Consider the following 16,959-nt stretch of genomic DNA (forward strand, 5'->3'; position numbering starts at 1 on the left):
TACAAAATATTCTATATTCGCTAGGTCATCTTCCTCCATCTTAATTACCCCTTGTCTTCACAACAGATGAGAACTTCTCAAACTAGGATTGTTTCCTACCTGAGAACAGGACACACATCTCCAAAACGTAGATAAAAGTTTTTTCCCTCTTTTATGTATGACTATCTGCAGTACTTCGCATTTTGTGTCATGAATGTAGCTACTGGCCTGTCACGCATCTCCTTATAATGGAACAATTATATTCAAGAAAAGTTAGAACCTCCTCCAACAAAACTTGGCACAAGTCATAACCCAGATTCTACAAAGGACTTCCTAACGAACACTGAGCAAGGTGGCTCAGTGGTAAAATAATGGACCAGCATTCCGAAGGACAGCAGTTCAAATTCCCGCTCAGCCATTCAGATTCTGGTTTTCCATCGTTTTCCTCAATAATTTCAGATTACTGCTGTGCTGGTTCTTTTGAAGTTGACACTGCCAAATTTCTTCCCACTACTTACCCAGTCCGAGCTTGTGCCTCATCTCTGTTAAGCTTGTCACCGATGGGACATTAAACCCCAATTTTTCTTTGTTCCTCTCTTCCTGCTATACAGTCCATCAATCAAATGACCAACAGCATAAAAATATTTATCCAGCAAAATTTCACAAACTAGTATTTTCTGTATGCAAATCACAAAACACTTTTGGAGAGTTTTGTGATATGTCATGAAGTATACAATTAACAGCTCATTCCCTAATATTTAAGTAACAGGCGAGAAATCAACTACCCCTTACCTTAGAAAAATACAGCAAGTATAGATCTGTACATGAAAGTATGCAATTTCATACAAAGGTGGGAGAAAGTCAATATGTGCAATACACTGCTCAAAGCTTTGAATTTAGGCATGTTGATTATCTATAAATCTCATATTTATTATACATAAATAACATTAAGTTCTCATTCAGTCACTCTTTTATTTAAATCACTAATGGGTTTCACAGGTCATTTCCCCATTTACTCCTTGTACTGCATTTATGACATGTGCAAGTGATGTATTCCTGCAGGCAATGGCGAGATAAAAGGTGTGTAGTTGCTCTAAACATTTGTGTATATTTTTTGGAACTATACATAATGTGTAACAGAATAGTAACACTCACTAGAGGCTGCCATAGCACATCACCTGTAAAAGTCACTATAGATTTGATACAAATTTTGTCACTCTTAAGGCAAAGACCTGTCACAACAAGTATTTTGGAATTCTGCAAGTATTGTGTTAAACGTAACATCAGCAACTGTTGTTCTAGACCAAACTGCATCAATGAAGCGGTCAGAAAGTTGGCTTACTTTCCATATCTTTATTCATTCATAAGTTATTATGTTTTTGGAAGAACATTCATTGGGAAACACAAACTTGTTGCACAGAATGTAATATTTGCCATACATCGTTAAACCTGCTACAAGAACTGTTTACGCAACTGGGTATACAAACAACAACTCCACAACATGTAAACCTTAGAAGTTTCCATTATATAACCATAAATTTTGTGATAATTTTGTTTCACAACAAATTAGTGTATTTATACTATTCTTAAAGTTTTTCCACACCTCAATAACGTAAGAGCTGCATTTGTTGTCAATTACTAGGACATACTATTATTCCCTGTTTCCAGCTATTACATTGTCTATAATTCCTTGCGTGTATTTTTTAAACATCAGGTAAGGTGATAGCTGCGGGAAACTTACATCTAATACCTATAACATTTTTAATATAGATTATGTTGACCTGCCATTAACACAGATCTGCACCATTGCTGTACATTCAGTTATAAAGCCTTTAGCTATGGTACAGACTACTTTCTTCATTCCTATTATAGAGGTAAAAATTACTCCATCATACAACATTCATGTTTCTTTAAACAATTCCCTAGTTGTAACACGTATTTTTATTTAATATTTCATATGCCTTTACATATCAATTTAAATGCAAGCAATTCACTTCATATTGTCTTCTTACTTATGACAGATTTTATATTTGTCCCCCTTCTGAGTACACCTCCCCCCTCCCACCGCCCTCCACCCAAAACCCCCATCCCTAATCACTACACTATCTCTCCGAAAACTAGTACACAGAAATTTATGGATTTTCATGTGCAAGCTGTAGTTTTTGAACCAATAACCTTACGATAAAGATTAAACGTCACACAATCGAAAATCTGACATGCCTGTGGACAGAGAGTGTGGGTCTGAATTCTGATGCCAAAGTCATCACTATGTTCCAATCCAATACAATGTACGAAATTCGGATCTCACATTAATTCAGAAGGCAATCAAAAGCATAACTTATTGGCTGTGCTACAAATTATCTGATTATCTTTGTTCTAGACTTAACCACTGTTGTTAGATGAACAGAACTCTTCACTGTAAACAAGCCTTTATTCTTATGTCATGTAGATACTTGTTGTTCCACAATAACTACCTGCATGGCCACGCAGGTGTTAGAATAGCAGTAGGAAACAAAACGCATATATTGAATACAGAGACCACAGCAGCTTTCTGCAAAGTTGAGTAAACACAAATAGTTTATGACAGTGTAATGACAGTTAAACATTACTGCACTTTCTGAAAGCCGAATCACCTTTTTTATATACACCTGGACCCATACAGAAACCCTGAAGTTTCCCTTTACGATGAGATTTATGAAACACAATGAATGAATGAATGAAAAATAGCACAGATAAAAATTTGGAATTTGATGTACGAAATTAAAATATCAAGTAAAATATGTCCGACACTGGAAGTCGCATCAATATAACTCAGAAACAAAGTAACTTTTGCATTTGTTTTAATTAAAAATAAACTTGTGTTACACACCACTGGTTTTTTATATCACATCAACCAAGATAAATATTACATGTTAACACTCAACTTGTTACTAACATTATTGCTGTATGTATGGATATATATGTAACACCTAGCCTACAACTTTTAAAATGGAACACACTGAATTTATGAGTGATGAGCACCTACAATTTAGTTTCACACTTACATCTTATAGAATTTTTCTCTCACTTGCTAGTATTTCAGATTATGAGCTATATTCCAGGTTTATGGAGTATAAATGAAGATTTTAATTTGCTGTACTTCTTAATGTCCTGCAAACTAAGTATAAAAATATTTTTATCAGTAATAATTTATCATCACTGTCTTTTTCAAGAATTGCAATTGCAGCGAGAAAAATTCCTATGTTACTCTGAAGTTTCTGTTCTCAGGCAGCATTATTGTGGTGTGCAAGTTAGAAGGTGGCCATGTGATACCTTCTGTGCAGAGAGAGAGAGAGAGAGAGAGAGAGAGAGAGAGAGAGAGAGAGAGAGGAGTACTTTGTCATGTCACCAGTGTACTCTGTGTCTTTGTCACACTCCACACACTCAAGGTGTTCAGCTGTTCTCTCCGTTGGCAACTTGCAGTTCTCCACAAGAGAACAACTACTTCTGATTCTCTCTTAAACAATTTAAATCATCAAAAAACTATGGCTAGTGCTTGTTGAGAAAATATTTCACATGTTTACATCACTCACAATGAACACTGCAATGGCTGAATACCTTACTAATACCTTTTACTACAATAAAACAAAAGCCAATGCCAAAATTCTACTTATTTCCTGAAGCGCAAACTCCAGACAGTTGCAACAGAATAGGCCCCTGCGCCATTTAGTACACTGCCACTTACTATTAAGCATCACCGTAGCAGCCACCTTCTTAAGTACACATCACTCTAGAATATGTGTATTTGTGATGAATCAATACAAAAATCTAAAACAAGTCTGATCTTTAATAAAAACTCCATCCCTACACAGCATTACACAAAATCACCAGGATGACATCTGAAAAGATGTCGCATTAAACTGTGGCGATGTTTTGTCCGTGTAGGGCAAAGGGGGCACTGCTGTGCAGCTTCTTTCCCACACTCCACACGTAAATGCCTCCGAAGGGTATACTCGCAAGTGTATCTGCGACCACATCTTTCACAGAAATAATTTCCAGGTGGCCGCGTGAGGCTGAGCCATACTGCAACAGTTAAGAATGGTGTGGGCTTATATGATCTCCTTCAAATGAAAGCTTTAAATACAATAAAATAAGAAATAAAAATTTCTATAATGACACTGCCTGCTTGACATTGAAAGCCTCTTTTGCTATCTGGCAGTGAAACTTTATTATAAGTCTGATAATGTAATCACTCCCTGCAACAACTACAAAAACAGAATGTGGGCAAACTGTGAAGAAGGGTATCAGTTCTTCAGAGCTTCATTTAGCTGACTCCTACAGTCGTTAACAATACACAAACAGCTCTACTATAAAAAGGGAATAACAGGTAATTATGTAAATGAAGAGTGAGTTTTGTTCTGCTTTTCATTATTTCCAACACATAATTATAATTGCAATGAGCAAGTTACCTCACTCTGTTGATGGTGACTAACACTGAGAAAGAGCAGAAGAGTAGCAACAGCCAAACAACAGCACACTGAATATATAGTTAAAACTAGACAACACATATTCATGGACAACCATGTAAACAGCAAACAACAGCTCTCAGAACAAAGTCAATAAATGTAGCAAAAAATGAAACAAGAAAAGCAATATTTATGCAATGTTATGTTTGCCTGTGCGTCGCACATCAATCATGTGCAGATGAAAGGTTGCCTTTCCTCATTTTTATTTATTATTTCCACCTGGGAATTAGCATTATTGTAATAGTGGCAAACATCTTGATGCAAGTGTGGATATCTATACAGTTTACAAAGTTGCTCTCAATTATTTTTGTATTTTCGTTCAAGATATTTCTGTAAAGTGTGGTGCATGTTAGGTTTCTGCACAAAATGGTCAAGAAGATATAAATATTACAAGTAGGCCTAATACTGCTCTGCTGTCCACCACTAATGTGATTTGCCGTGGCCATATATTTCTGTCACAGAGAACAAAACACATTTTGATGGAAAGAAAAGTAAGCAATGCACTGCAGGCAAAGAGAAACCAACCATCGTGACATGAGGTTTTTACAGAGTGCCCTACAATAAAAGCTGCACAGTTTACATACATTAAGTAAACATTTACCTCAAATGTCCCTGAATAATAATTTATCAAACAATGATAATGCAGAGCTCTCAGTGATAACACTCTGATAAGTATTTCATAATTTTTGAACATGTCTTAATACTCAAATGTTCCGAGTCAAAATTTTCTATAACTTCCTACAAAAGCTCTGGTATCATGTGGTGGCCTCAGTCACACTTTCGATGCCACTATAAAAATTACTTCCCACAATACAAAAGGAAAACACCACCACACCTTATATTACTTGTAGCCTGTTGCTATTATTATCACCAGGTTTACCCCAAAATATTCCATGCACAAATAAAATAAATTACTGCACATCAGTGAATAACGAAGAAATTTAATGTCATGTTTAATTCATCTTCAGCTTGAAAACAAAATAAAACACACTTGAAAAACTTTGATATAATTTACCATTGTTTATAACGAAAAGTTTTGTGTCAGCAGTTGAAAGTTAAAGAGAGGGACAACATATTACCATGTGAACAGTATATGTCACATGCCATTATTAAAGCTCATCATCATCATCATCATCATCATCATCATCATCATTGGGAATTCATCTTCTTACGACTGTTCCACTTTTCTGTGGTCTTCCTTTGCTACATTTCCCTACGGATTTGTAATTACATATTACCTTTGGATATCTATTAGCAGCCATTCTTTCAACTTGATTTCATCATTTTATCTGATGTGCTTCAATTTCTTCCAGCACAATACTTACACCTAATTTGAATCTTACACATAAATTTCGGATGCAGTCAGCTCGTCTTAACTAAAGTGAAGAAACCTCATTTATGATGTATGGATTCTTCTAGTTTCCTTCTAAATATTCCATGACCTCGTAAAACAACCCATCAAAAGCTCACACACTGTAATCTTACAACCAGGAAAATTATTTACAAGAGTTGCAGTTTGGAACTGAGGAGAACACATTACACTTCGATTTTAACATATTCAATTTGAATTTCTCCACAAAAATGCAAAAATATGACCAACAAATTAAATACTACAGCATTTCAAATTTCGTTCAGTGCACAAAGTACAACAGCAGCAGCCTATCAGGAATTAATGGAATTTACTGCACTCTAAAACAAAGGAGTGTTTAAAACATGCAAGTGCCTTTTAAATTCATTTTAGGATTATATAACCTATTTTAAAAATTCTTCACACAACTGGTTTTCAAATGGAGGCCCACATAAAAATGGTACAGATTAAGGTATCTAGTACACAAATCATTGCTGCGGTAATGGACTCTCAAGTCCAGTATGATCAGTGAGTTAGTTAGTTAGTTATTTAATTAGTACACAAATCATTGCTTTTAACACCACTATGAACAGCAAATCTTGATTTCTCCAACTTACTTAGTAATTTTACCTTTTTAACTTAATTATTTATTTCTGACTCCAGTGCAGTACACACTCTCATATTGAACACAATGAATCACAAAATATGAAGTTCCAAAATCAAAGTATGTGTCAGCTGCAAGAAATATGACTGCTATAGATTGTCACCACAAGAGTAGTCAAAACAAAATGTTAAAAATAGATTGAACGTAACAAACATTCGAAGGACAGAAACAGACTACAAAATGAAGATTTCTATCAAAAAATATAGAAAAATTAATATAAATATAGTAGCATGTGTCTTCAACCCAATCATCAGCTAGAAATGTGGCTTGAACAGCACAATGTTTTACTCAGTAAGGTCCTAAGTTGCTATGTCTTTTCTGTCCACCTGCACAGATTTTCTGTTTACAAAAACTACAGCATAAAAAGAAACAATATTGGATTTTACACAAAAGTAATGCAGAACAAATTATACATTTCATTTCATGAATATTTTCTTGTCTATCCTGATACTGATTGTGGATCAAACATACTTCACACAGAGTTCTAATACCACATCTCATTCTCCTCCTCCTCCTCCTCCTCCTCCTCATAAGAATTACGGAGCCTCTACACAAGCAGATTCAAGATCAACTGAAGAACCACATACATGCCCAGGTCACAAATCATAAATTGTACAAATATTTAGTGTCACATAATTAGAATGGTATGACAAAGATTCGGTAGGCACGATAACAAGACACCTCCTCATACACGTAATCTGCCTGCTATTTTATGTAACTGCAGGATTACAACTTAACACAAAATAAATATTTAAATAATTAAATAACATTTTCTTATAAAATTTCAACAACTTCATATACATCATTTTCATACCAAAACATTCAAGTGAGAAACTGTTCCTTGTGTACATTCAAAAACAACTGTACAACACTTTTCCAAAATGTGAGATCATGAACCATCAGCAGTGATGGAATAAATTAAAACTTTACACATATAGTTGAAAAACAGTATCATAAACAAAAGATAAAAATATTCTCTTATGATCTCCTCAAATGATTGACCATTCGAGAGAGGAAAAAAAGCACCATTATTTGCAATCATAATCACATTTCATTTCATGATTGCAAGGGACGGAAATCAGCATGCCTATTCCTTTGGTGTCTAAGTAAGTCATGTTTGTGTTTTGTTTTGTATTGGCAGTGCCTACAATGCATATGTGCTTCTTTGCCACACTCCACTCGCTGATGTCTTGTCAGATTTTCACGGTGTCGATATGCTCTACCACAGACATTGCATCTGAATAACGCTGCAGATGATCCTAGAATATTTGCCGTGAGATTTATACCCAAGGATGATATCCTGTGCACTGCAAATATCCCTGAAAGACAGAAAGCAACTTGTGCTAATTAAAAATCGTTTAATGCACTTCTGAGCACAAACATTATAGTATTATAGTAACACGCAATTTGAAAAAGCAGTCTTGTGATAATATCAACATATTTTCAAAAAATGAACTTAATTAACTTTGGTATGGCATCTATCACTATCATTTTACATGAATTCAGTACGGTACATATGAACCTTCAACAAATAAAATAAATGCTTGGAAGACAATTGTTTTACTCTTTAGTGGAGTACATGCTGCAACCAACATTTGCATCAAGATAATAAAGCATGCCAGATTGAGACTAAAATGCAGATCTTTGGCCTTTTTTGTCACTGTGCCACTAACTGTAGCGTTCTGGCACACCATCCACACAGTCTCATAACTTCGAGCTGTAAAGAACATGTTACATGACCAATTAAGACGGATGTGTTTTTACTAATTCATAATACAACATGATGCCAAGGTATAGGATATAAAATAGAAAACTGATTAGATTAGAAACACTGTTCATTTTGTAGATCCACAGAAGGAAGAAACTCAAGATTGTGAAATGTGTCAGAAAAACAAAACTATGTAACACATATTCACAAAGAACTGATATACTAATGTTCCTTTCAGAGACAATTCAAAGAAAAGGTTCTCAAGGATACGGAACTACACAAAAATTGTGCGCTTTTTTTCATTTGCACAGTAGCTTAGAAGTGTATGACAGGCAGTTAAACATACAGATGTAAAATGCATGAGATAATTTCCAGGCTATTGCAGATAAGCACAGTTATAAAAAAAAAAAACTGTTTAAAGGCTTACTTACACAGATCACATTACTGGACTGAAGCTATGCTGAAATCATGTATAATACAATATTCATGTCACCAGATGAAGTTAATAATAAGTACATCAGCTGGTTCTGTTAAGATGTAAATCAATAGAGTATAAGCAATTGGTTACCAATAAAAAATTTAGACTGTTCTTAAACTGAACTTTTTAAATAGCTATACATTTTATGGTTGCTGTACAACGTTTGAAACTGTGCACTCCAGAATAATCGACACTTTTCTGGTCTAAAGCAAAGGTTTTTAAGGCCTTACCAAGAAAATATTATTCCTGGCCTACTATGGATTCTGTGAACTGAGTTGTTGGTTTGAAATAGAGATATACTACTTATGACAAATCTCGTTAAGGAACAAATATTCTGAAAGAGAGTAGTTAGGATTCCCAGTTCCTTGAACAAGCTTCTCCAAGATGTTCTTGGATTCACAGAACACTTCTGGATCTTTGAACTCCAGTTTGGATTGATGAATTACCCCAAAATATGGTACCATATGACATTATGGAATGAAAGTAAGCAAAGTATGCCAGATTTTTACACACTGCCTATGTCTTAAAACACTGCATTGCAAATAAAAATGCGTTTCCAGATTGCAGCAATTATTTTTATGTTATTTCCAAATAAATTTATCATCAAATTTTAATCCCAAAAATTTAACACTGTCAACCACTTCTATCAGCAATTCCTCATATCTTACATCAATTTACGTGGAAAATTTTTGCGGGTCCTGAAATCTACACTCATGCTCATAAATTCAGGATAATGCTGATACATGGTTAAACAACGCTCTATTGGGCAATTTGCAGGTTTAAATCACCTGCAGGTATGACCATGCAGTGCATCTTACCTGATGTCATCGCACGGTGGTGCTGGCAGCAGTCCACAGACGCAGAGGTGCATGTCAGAGTACGGTACAGCGAGTAAGTATGCAGACGTTTTTAGACATGCTAATGGTGACTGCGTGTTGAAAATGGCTCAAAGAATACAAATTGATGACGTTATGAGGGGTAGAATACTTGGGCAACTGGAGGCTGGTCAAACACAGCAGGTCGTAACACGGACCTTCCGTGTGCCACAAAGTGTGATCTCAAGATTATGGCAACAATTCCAGCAGACAGAAAATGTGTCCAGGCACTGCAGTACAGGACGTCCACGGTGTAAATCACCACAAGATGACCAATATCTCACCATCAGTGCCCACAGACAGCCACAAAGTACTGCAGGTAGCCTTGCTTGGGACCTTACCGCAGCCACTGGAACAATTGTTTCGAGACACACAATCTACAGACAACTCAACAAACATGGTTTATTTGCCTGGAGACTTCCAAGGTGCATTCCACTCACCCTTGGTCACGGGAGAGCCTGTAAAGCCTGGTGTCAAGAAAACAGTACATGGTCATTGGAACAGTGGTCCCAGGTTATATTCACGGATGAGTCCAGGTATAGTCTGAACAGTGATTCTCGGCGGCTTTTCATCTGGCGTGAACCAGGACCAGATACCAACCCCTTAATGTCCTTGAAAGGGACCTGTATGGAAGTCGTGGTTTGATGATGTGGTGTGGGATTATGATTGGTGCACGTACACTCCTGCATGTCTTTGGCAGAGGAACTGTAACAAGTAAGGTGTATCGAGACGTCATTTTGCACCAGTATGTCTGCGTTTTCAGGGGTGCAGTGCGTCCCATCTTCCTCCTGATGGATGATAACACACAGCCCCACCGAGCTGCCATCGTGGAGGAGTATCTTAAAAGAGAAGATATCAGGTGAATGAAGTGGGCTGCCTGTTCTCCAGACCTAAATCCCATCGAGCACGTCTGGGATGCTCTCGGTTGACATATTGCTGCACGTCTTCAAACCCCTAGGACACTTCAGGAGCTCTGACAGGCACGGGTACAAGAATGAGAGGCTATACCCCAGCAGCTGCTTGACCATCTGATCCAGAGTATGCCAACCCATTGTGTGGCCTATGTGTGTGTGCATGGTGATGATTTCCCATATTGACGTTGGGGTACATGCACAGGAAACAGTGACGCTTTGTAGCACATGTGTTTCGGGATGGTTTTCTCGACTTATCACCAATACCATGGACTTACAGATCTGTGTTGTGTGTGTTTCCTATGTGCCTATGCTATTAGCGCCAGTTTTGTGTAGTGCCACATTGTGTGGCACCACATTATGCAATTATCCTTAATTTATGAGCATGAGTGTACATAGTGAAGGTTTGTGTCCTAATGTTTAATAAAACTGAACTGACTATAAACCATTTATTAATGTACTCAACCATTTCATTATCAGCCTTTTCCAAAACCACATTTGATTCACTGTTGATAGCAATATTTGCATTGTCTAAAAATATATGGGATTCTGGTAATGTGAATGTTCAAATGTCATTAATGCGCACTATAAAAAGTGAGGGCCCAAAGACAAGACATTGTGGAACACCATATGTGATTAGTTCTCATTTGGATGATGGGTAATAGCTTAGTTTATGAGACCATATAAAAGACTGCCTCCCCTCCCCAGCAATTTGGGGATGGGGCCCAACAGTTTACAAAATTTTAGTGTTGCCGAGTGTGGTGGGCTGATCTTCAGATTAACCGAAGGCTGCTCTGATGTCAGTATGCAAGACATACATAGTCATAACATGCTGAACCAACAGTGGCACACAACAAACATCACAGAGTGGTGGAGCCTCCTGCCAAAGGAAGAAACTGTGTTAAAGAGCTATGTCCTACACACAGTCTGGTGAGCAGCACTTTTTTTCCATTAGTGTGGTTGGTATGAAGTCCGCCATGCATGTGTGGTCGACCTGAGTCACTACAGTTTGTTTTCTGCTACCTCCAACCATTCAGTTTCCCTCTTATACACAATTCATATGTCAGACATGAGACGAAGGCAAGCAAGGGAACAGCACATTGACATACAACACCATCCTGATATGCTTCTTTGGCTGCTTTGTCAGCTATGTTGTTTCCCTGTATCCAAATTTGTCCATGAACCTAGTGAAAGATCATCTCCTTGCCACAGTGTAGTAGCAGCAGCTGGAAGGAGTCAAGGGCAACCGGAATTAACTGGTCTACGGAATACATTTGGTGGACCACTTGTAGAACACTGCGCAGGACAGAGCAGATGAGAAACCTTGTATTGCGATGCTTGTGAATCCTCTCCAGTGCAGTCACAATGCCATTTAATACTGCATCATCATAATTAGCAACTTTTTCTGAAAGGTGCACTTTGAAAACCCTACCAAGGAAAACAGTTGAGCAACCAAGAGCATTCGCTTGCTGTGATCCACCTGTATAAACAACAAGAAAACCATGGTAACATATCCTGAAAGAGAAGTTACACAGGAATTATCCCAAAGAACTAAAATAAAAAATTACACTTGAGAAAAATTATAAATTCAAAGAGAATTTTCTCAGAATATAGCACTAGTTTATTTTGTATCAGCAAGAATAATTCAATCATTATCTATACACCTCTATCTACCATATACTCCACCAAAAGCCACCATACTGCGTTTGACAGAGTATGCAGTGTACTAGTATCCCCTCACATTCCATTTCTGGATGGTACACAAGAAGGAAGTCTTTCGGTACTCCTCTGTCAAGCGCCCAAATTTCTCTCAATTTCAGCACTGTTGTCATTACAAGAGATATTATTATTATTATTATTTCTTTCCTTTCTCAGACGTTATGTCTGGTTAAAAATGGAAAGTGACGCGGACCTTGATCAAGCGTGATTTCCTTTTAACTGTACGGTATATGTTACATTGCATTTAGGAACTTTTGGGTAATTGAATATGTATCAATAATTATAGATTTCTGTAGTTGTATATATACGTTTGGATGTAGTTGTATTGCGTTGATGTACTGGTGGATATTGTGTGGTATGACTCCTGTAATTGATAGTATAATTGGTATAATGTCAACTTTATCCTGATGCCACATGTCCTTGACTTCCTCAGCCAATTGGATGTATTTTTCAATTTTTTCTCCTGTTTTCTTTTGTATATTTGTTGTATTGGGTATGGATATTTCGATTAGTTGTGTTAATTTCTTCTTTTTATTGGTGAGTATGATGTCAGGTTTGTTATGTGGTGTTGTTTTATCTGTTATAATGGTTCTGTTCCGTTATAATTTGTATTCATCATTCTCCAGTACATTTTGTGGTGCATACTTGTTGTATGTGGGAACATGTTGTTTTATAAGTTTATGTTGTAAGGCAAGCTGTTGATGTATTATATTTGCTACATTGTCATGTCTTCTGATGTTTTCTGTATTTGCTAGTATTGTACACCCGCTTGTGATGTGATCTACTGTTTCTATTTGTTGTTTGCAAAGTCTGCATTTATCTGTTGTGGTATTGGGATCTTTAATAATATGCTTACTGTAATATCTGGTGTTTATTGTTTGATCCTGTACTGCAATCATGAATCCTTCCGTCTCACTGTATATATTGCCTTTTCTTAGCCATGTGTTGGATGCGTCTTGATCGATGTGTGGCTGTGTTAGATGAGACGGGTGCTTGCCATGTAGTGTTTTCTTTTTCCAATTTACTTTCTTTGTATCTGTTGATGTTATGTGATCTAAAGGGTTGTAGAAGCAGTTATGAAATTGCAATGGTGTAGCCGATGTATTTATATGAGTGATTGCTTTGTGTATTTTGCTAGTTTCTGCTCGTTCTAGAAAGAATTTTCTTAAATTGTCTACCTGTCCATAATGAAGGTTTTTTATGTCGATAAATCCCCTTCCTCCTCCCTTTCTGCTCAATGTGAATCTTTCAGTTGCTGAATGTATGTGATGTATTCTATATTTGTAGCATTGTGATCGTGTAAGTGTATTGAGTGCTTCTAGGTCTATGTCACTCCATTTCACTACTCCAAATGAGTAGGTCAATATTGGTATAGCATAAGTATTTATAGCTTTTGTCTTGTTTCTTGCTGTCAATTCTGTTTTCAGTATTTTTGTTAGTCTTTGTCTATTTTTTTCTTTTAGTTCTTCTTTAATATTTGTATTATCTATTGCTATTTTTTTGTCTGTATCCTAGATATTTATAGGCATCTGTTTTTCCATCGCTTCTATGCAGTCGCTGTGGTTATCCAAAATGTAATCTTCTTGTTTAGTGTGTTTTCCCTTGACTATGCTATTTTTCTTACATTTGTCTGTTCCAAAAGCCATATTTATATCATTGCTGAATACTTCTGTTATCTTTAGTAATTGGTTGAGTTGTTGATTTGTTGCTGCCAGTAGTTTTAGATCATCCATGTATAGCAAATGTGTGATTTTGTGTGGGTATGTTCCAGTAATATTGTATCCATAATTTGTATTATTTAGCATGTTGGATAGTGGGTTCAGAGCAAAGCAGAACCAGAAAGGACTTAATGAGTCTCCTTGGTATATTCCACACTTAATCTGTATTGGCTGTGATGTGATATTATTTGAATTTGTTTGGATATTAAGTGTGGTTTTCCAATTTTTCATTACTATGTTTAGGAACTGTATCAATTTAGAATCTACTTTGTATATTTCCAATATTTGTAGTAACCATGAGTGGGGTACACTATCAAAAGCTTTTTGGTAATCAATGTGTGCGTAGTGTAGCGACCTTTGTTTAGTTTTAGCTTGATATGTCACCTCTGCATCTATTATCAGTTGCTCTTTACATCCTCGTGCTCCTTTGCAACAGCCTTTTTGTTCTTCATTTATAATTTTGTTCTGTGTTGTATGTGTCATTAATTTCTGTGTAATGACTGAAGTTAATATTTTGTATATTGTTGGTAGGCATGTTATGGGGCAATATTTTGCTGGGTTTGCTGTGTCTGCTTGATCTTTAGGTTTCAGATATGTTATTCCTTGTGTAACCAATGTGTATGGGTCTGCAATGTAATTGTTAAATAATTTAGTTAGATGTGAATGTGTTGAGGTGAACTTCTTTAGCCAGAAATTTGCTATTTTATCTTTTCCAGGGGCTTTCCAATTGTGTGTAGAATTAATTGCTCGGGTGACTTCATGTTGCAAAATTATCACTTCAGGCATTTGTGGTATCATCTTGTATGTATCTGTTTCTGCTTGTATCCACCGTGCATGCCTGTTATGTTGTACCGGGTTTGACCATATGCTGCTCCAGAAGTGTTCCATGTCTGTTATGTTTGGTGGATTGTCTATTTTAATGTGTGTGTTATCTATTGTCTGGTAAAATTGCTTTGGGTTTGTGTTGAATGTTTGGTTTTGTTTCCTTCTATTTTCCTTTTTTTGTATCTTCTAAGTCGTTTGGCCAATGCTTGTAATTTCTGCTTCTTTTCATCTAATTGCTCTATCGCTTCTTGTTGTGAGATTTTACCTAACCTTTTTCTTTTTTTTCTGACATTTCATTTCCTATAAATTGTGTTAGCTGTCTGATGTCATTTCTCAGTTTTTTTATTCTGATCTGTAGCCTGTGTTGCCATGCTGGTTTTGTGGGTTTCTTCTGTGTGTTGGTTGGTTCTGATCTCTGCCTAGTGTGTAAATTTAGTGTAGCGAGTGCCCCTATATAAACCAGTAGTCGTAACTCTTCCATAGTTGTGTTTTCATTTATTTTGTTGTGTATGATTGTGTTGATAGTTTTTATTGTTGTTTTGACTTGTGGGTTATTTGGCGGTCTATGCAAGAATGGTCTAATGTCTGTATTTGTGACTTTGTATTCTATATATGTCAGCTGAAATTTTTCTTCTATATCTAACATGTGTGTTACTTCAAGTTCTATTTGTGCTTGTTCTGGTGGCTGTCTTAAGATTTCGTTTTCCTCTGATTGTTTAATTGATGTGTGTTGTTCTTTGTTTGTTTGCTCTGGGATGCTTGAGTCCATTATTGTATTTTCTTCTTCTTCTGATTGCACATTATTTTGTTCCAGTATTTGTTGTACTTGTTGTTTGATGTTTTCTAATTCTGACTGGGGTATCCTGTTGTTTTTGATTATTACACGGATCTGATCAGCTAGTCGTCGTTCTGTTAAAAATTTTAATTCTGGGTATCTGATAATAAATGTTGTGTATACTTGTGATCTGTATCCAGTTGTGTTGGTTCCTAGGTTTGTTGCTTGGTAATAACAGAACATGAGGTGTTGATTAACTTCATCTGACCATCTCATCCTCTGACTTTGTTTTCCTTCTAGGGTGGTTGCAGGAAGCATATCCTGCAAAACACCTCTATTTGGATTTAAATCATTTTCCAGTTGGCTAGCAGTGTCGTTACTATTGTGGGCGGGCATAGGGTTCAAACGTCGTCCCCAACCATGACAGCGCTTGTCCAAGGCCTCTTTAGTTCTGTCCTGAACCAATTATTATTATTATTATTATTATTATTTACTTTTATGGACTCACTGGACTACTGTAGGTCAATCATTTATTGCTCATGTTCATCGATAAGCACTTGTTTCTCTGCTTTCAAATTGCCCAATATTTTTTTAATGAATTCTGATTTTTTCCATCTTTCTTCATCTGTAAATATCTTTTTCACTGTGCGGTTTGTCTATTTTTGGTTTAAATCCTATTTTTTTTTGTTTTTCAGTTTTTTGAAATTTTCTGCTTTGTTTTGCAAACTTTCTAGTTCTTCAGTGTTGCTGTTGTTTTTGTTGTTGTCTTCAAGTCCACAGAATGATTTGATGCAGCCTTCCACGCTACTCCATCCTGTGCAAACTTCTTCATCTCCAAGTACCTACTGCAACTTCATCCTTCTTAATCTGCTTTGTGTATTCATCTCTTGGTCTCCCTCTATGATTTTTACCCTCCCCACTGACCTCCAATACTAAATTGGTGATCCCTTGATGCCTCAGAACATGTCCTACCAACCGATCCCTTCTTCTAGTCAAGTTGTGCCACAAATTTCTCTTCTCCCCAGTTCTATTCAGTACCTCCTCCTCATTAGTTACGTGATCTACCCACCTTATCTTCAGCATTCTTCTGTAGCACCACATTTTGAAAGCTTATATTCTCTTCTTGTCTACACTGTTAATCATCCATGTTTCACTTAAAACATGGCTAAACTCCATACATATACTTTCTGAAAAGACTTTCTGACACTTAAATCTATACTCGTACTTTCTGAAAAGACTTTCCGACACTTAAATCTATACTCGAGACATACATACATTAATCCTTGTTCCACAGATTATGAATACGACATTTTGTAATAATGTGGAATGTGTCACTTAAACGTAAGTTTTCTTTACCTTTTTCTTAAGTTACGACCTCATATTTAAGAATTCATCTATTGAGTAGAAGGAGTTGTCATTCAGAAATTCTTTTAAATTGCTTTTATATGTTGCTT

At 36.3% G+C, this 16,959-nt stretch overlaps 1 protein-coding gene across 1 annotated transcript in view; it reads right to left on the minus strand.

The window, feature by feature from the left end:
* The window catches only part of LOC126176081 (uncharacterized), a 126,426-nt gene that overhangs the window by 7,698 nt on the left and 101,769 nt on the right, over positions 1-16,959 (minus strand). Inside the window, exon 2 of the mRNA XM_049923217.1 lies at positions 7,570-7,815. Within this exon, the coding sequence (XP_049779174.1) occupies positions 7,570-7,651 (82 nt within the window). The 5' untranslated portion in view covers positions 7,652-7,815. The remainder of the gene's footprint in view (positions 1-7,569; positions 7,816-16,959) is intronic.

This window comes from Schistocerca cancellata, chromosome 3, assembly GCF_023864275.1.
Source record: "Schistocerca cancellata isolate TAMUIC-IGC-003103 chromosome 3, iqSchCanc2.1, whole genome shotgun sequence".
Classification (NCBI taxonomy): domain Eukaryota; kingdom Metazoa; phylum Arthropoda; class Insecta; order Orthoptera; family Acrididae; genus Schistocerca; species Schistocerca cancellata.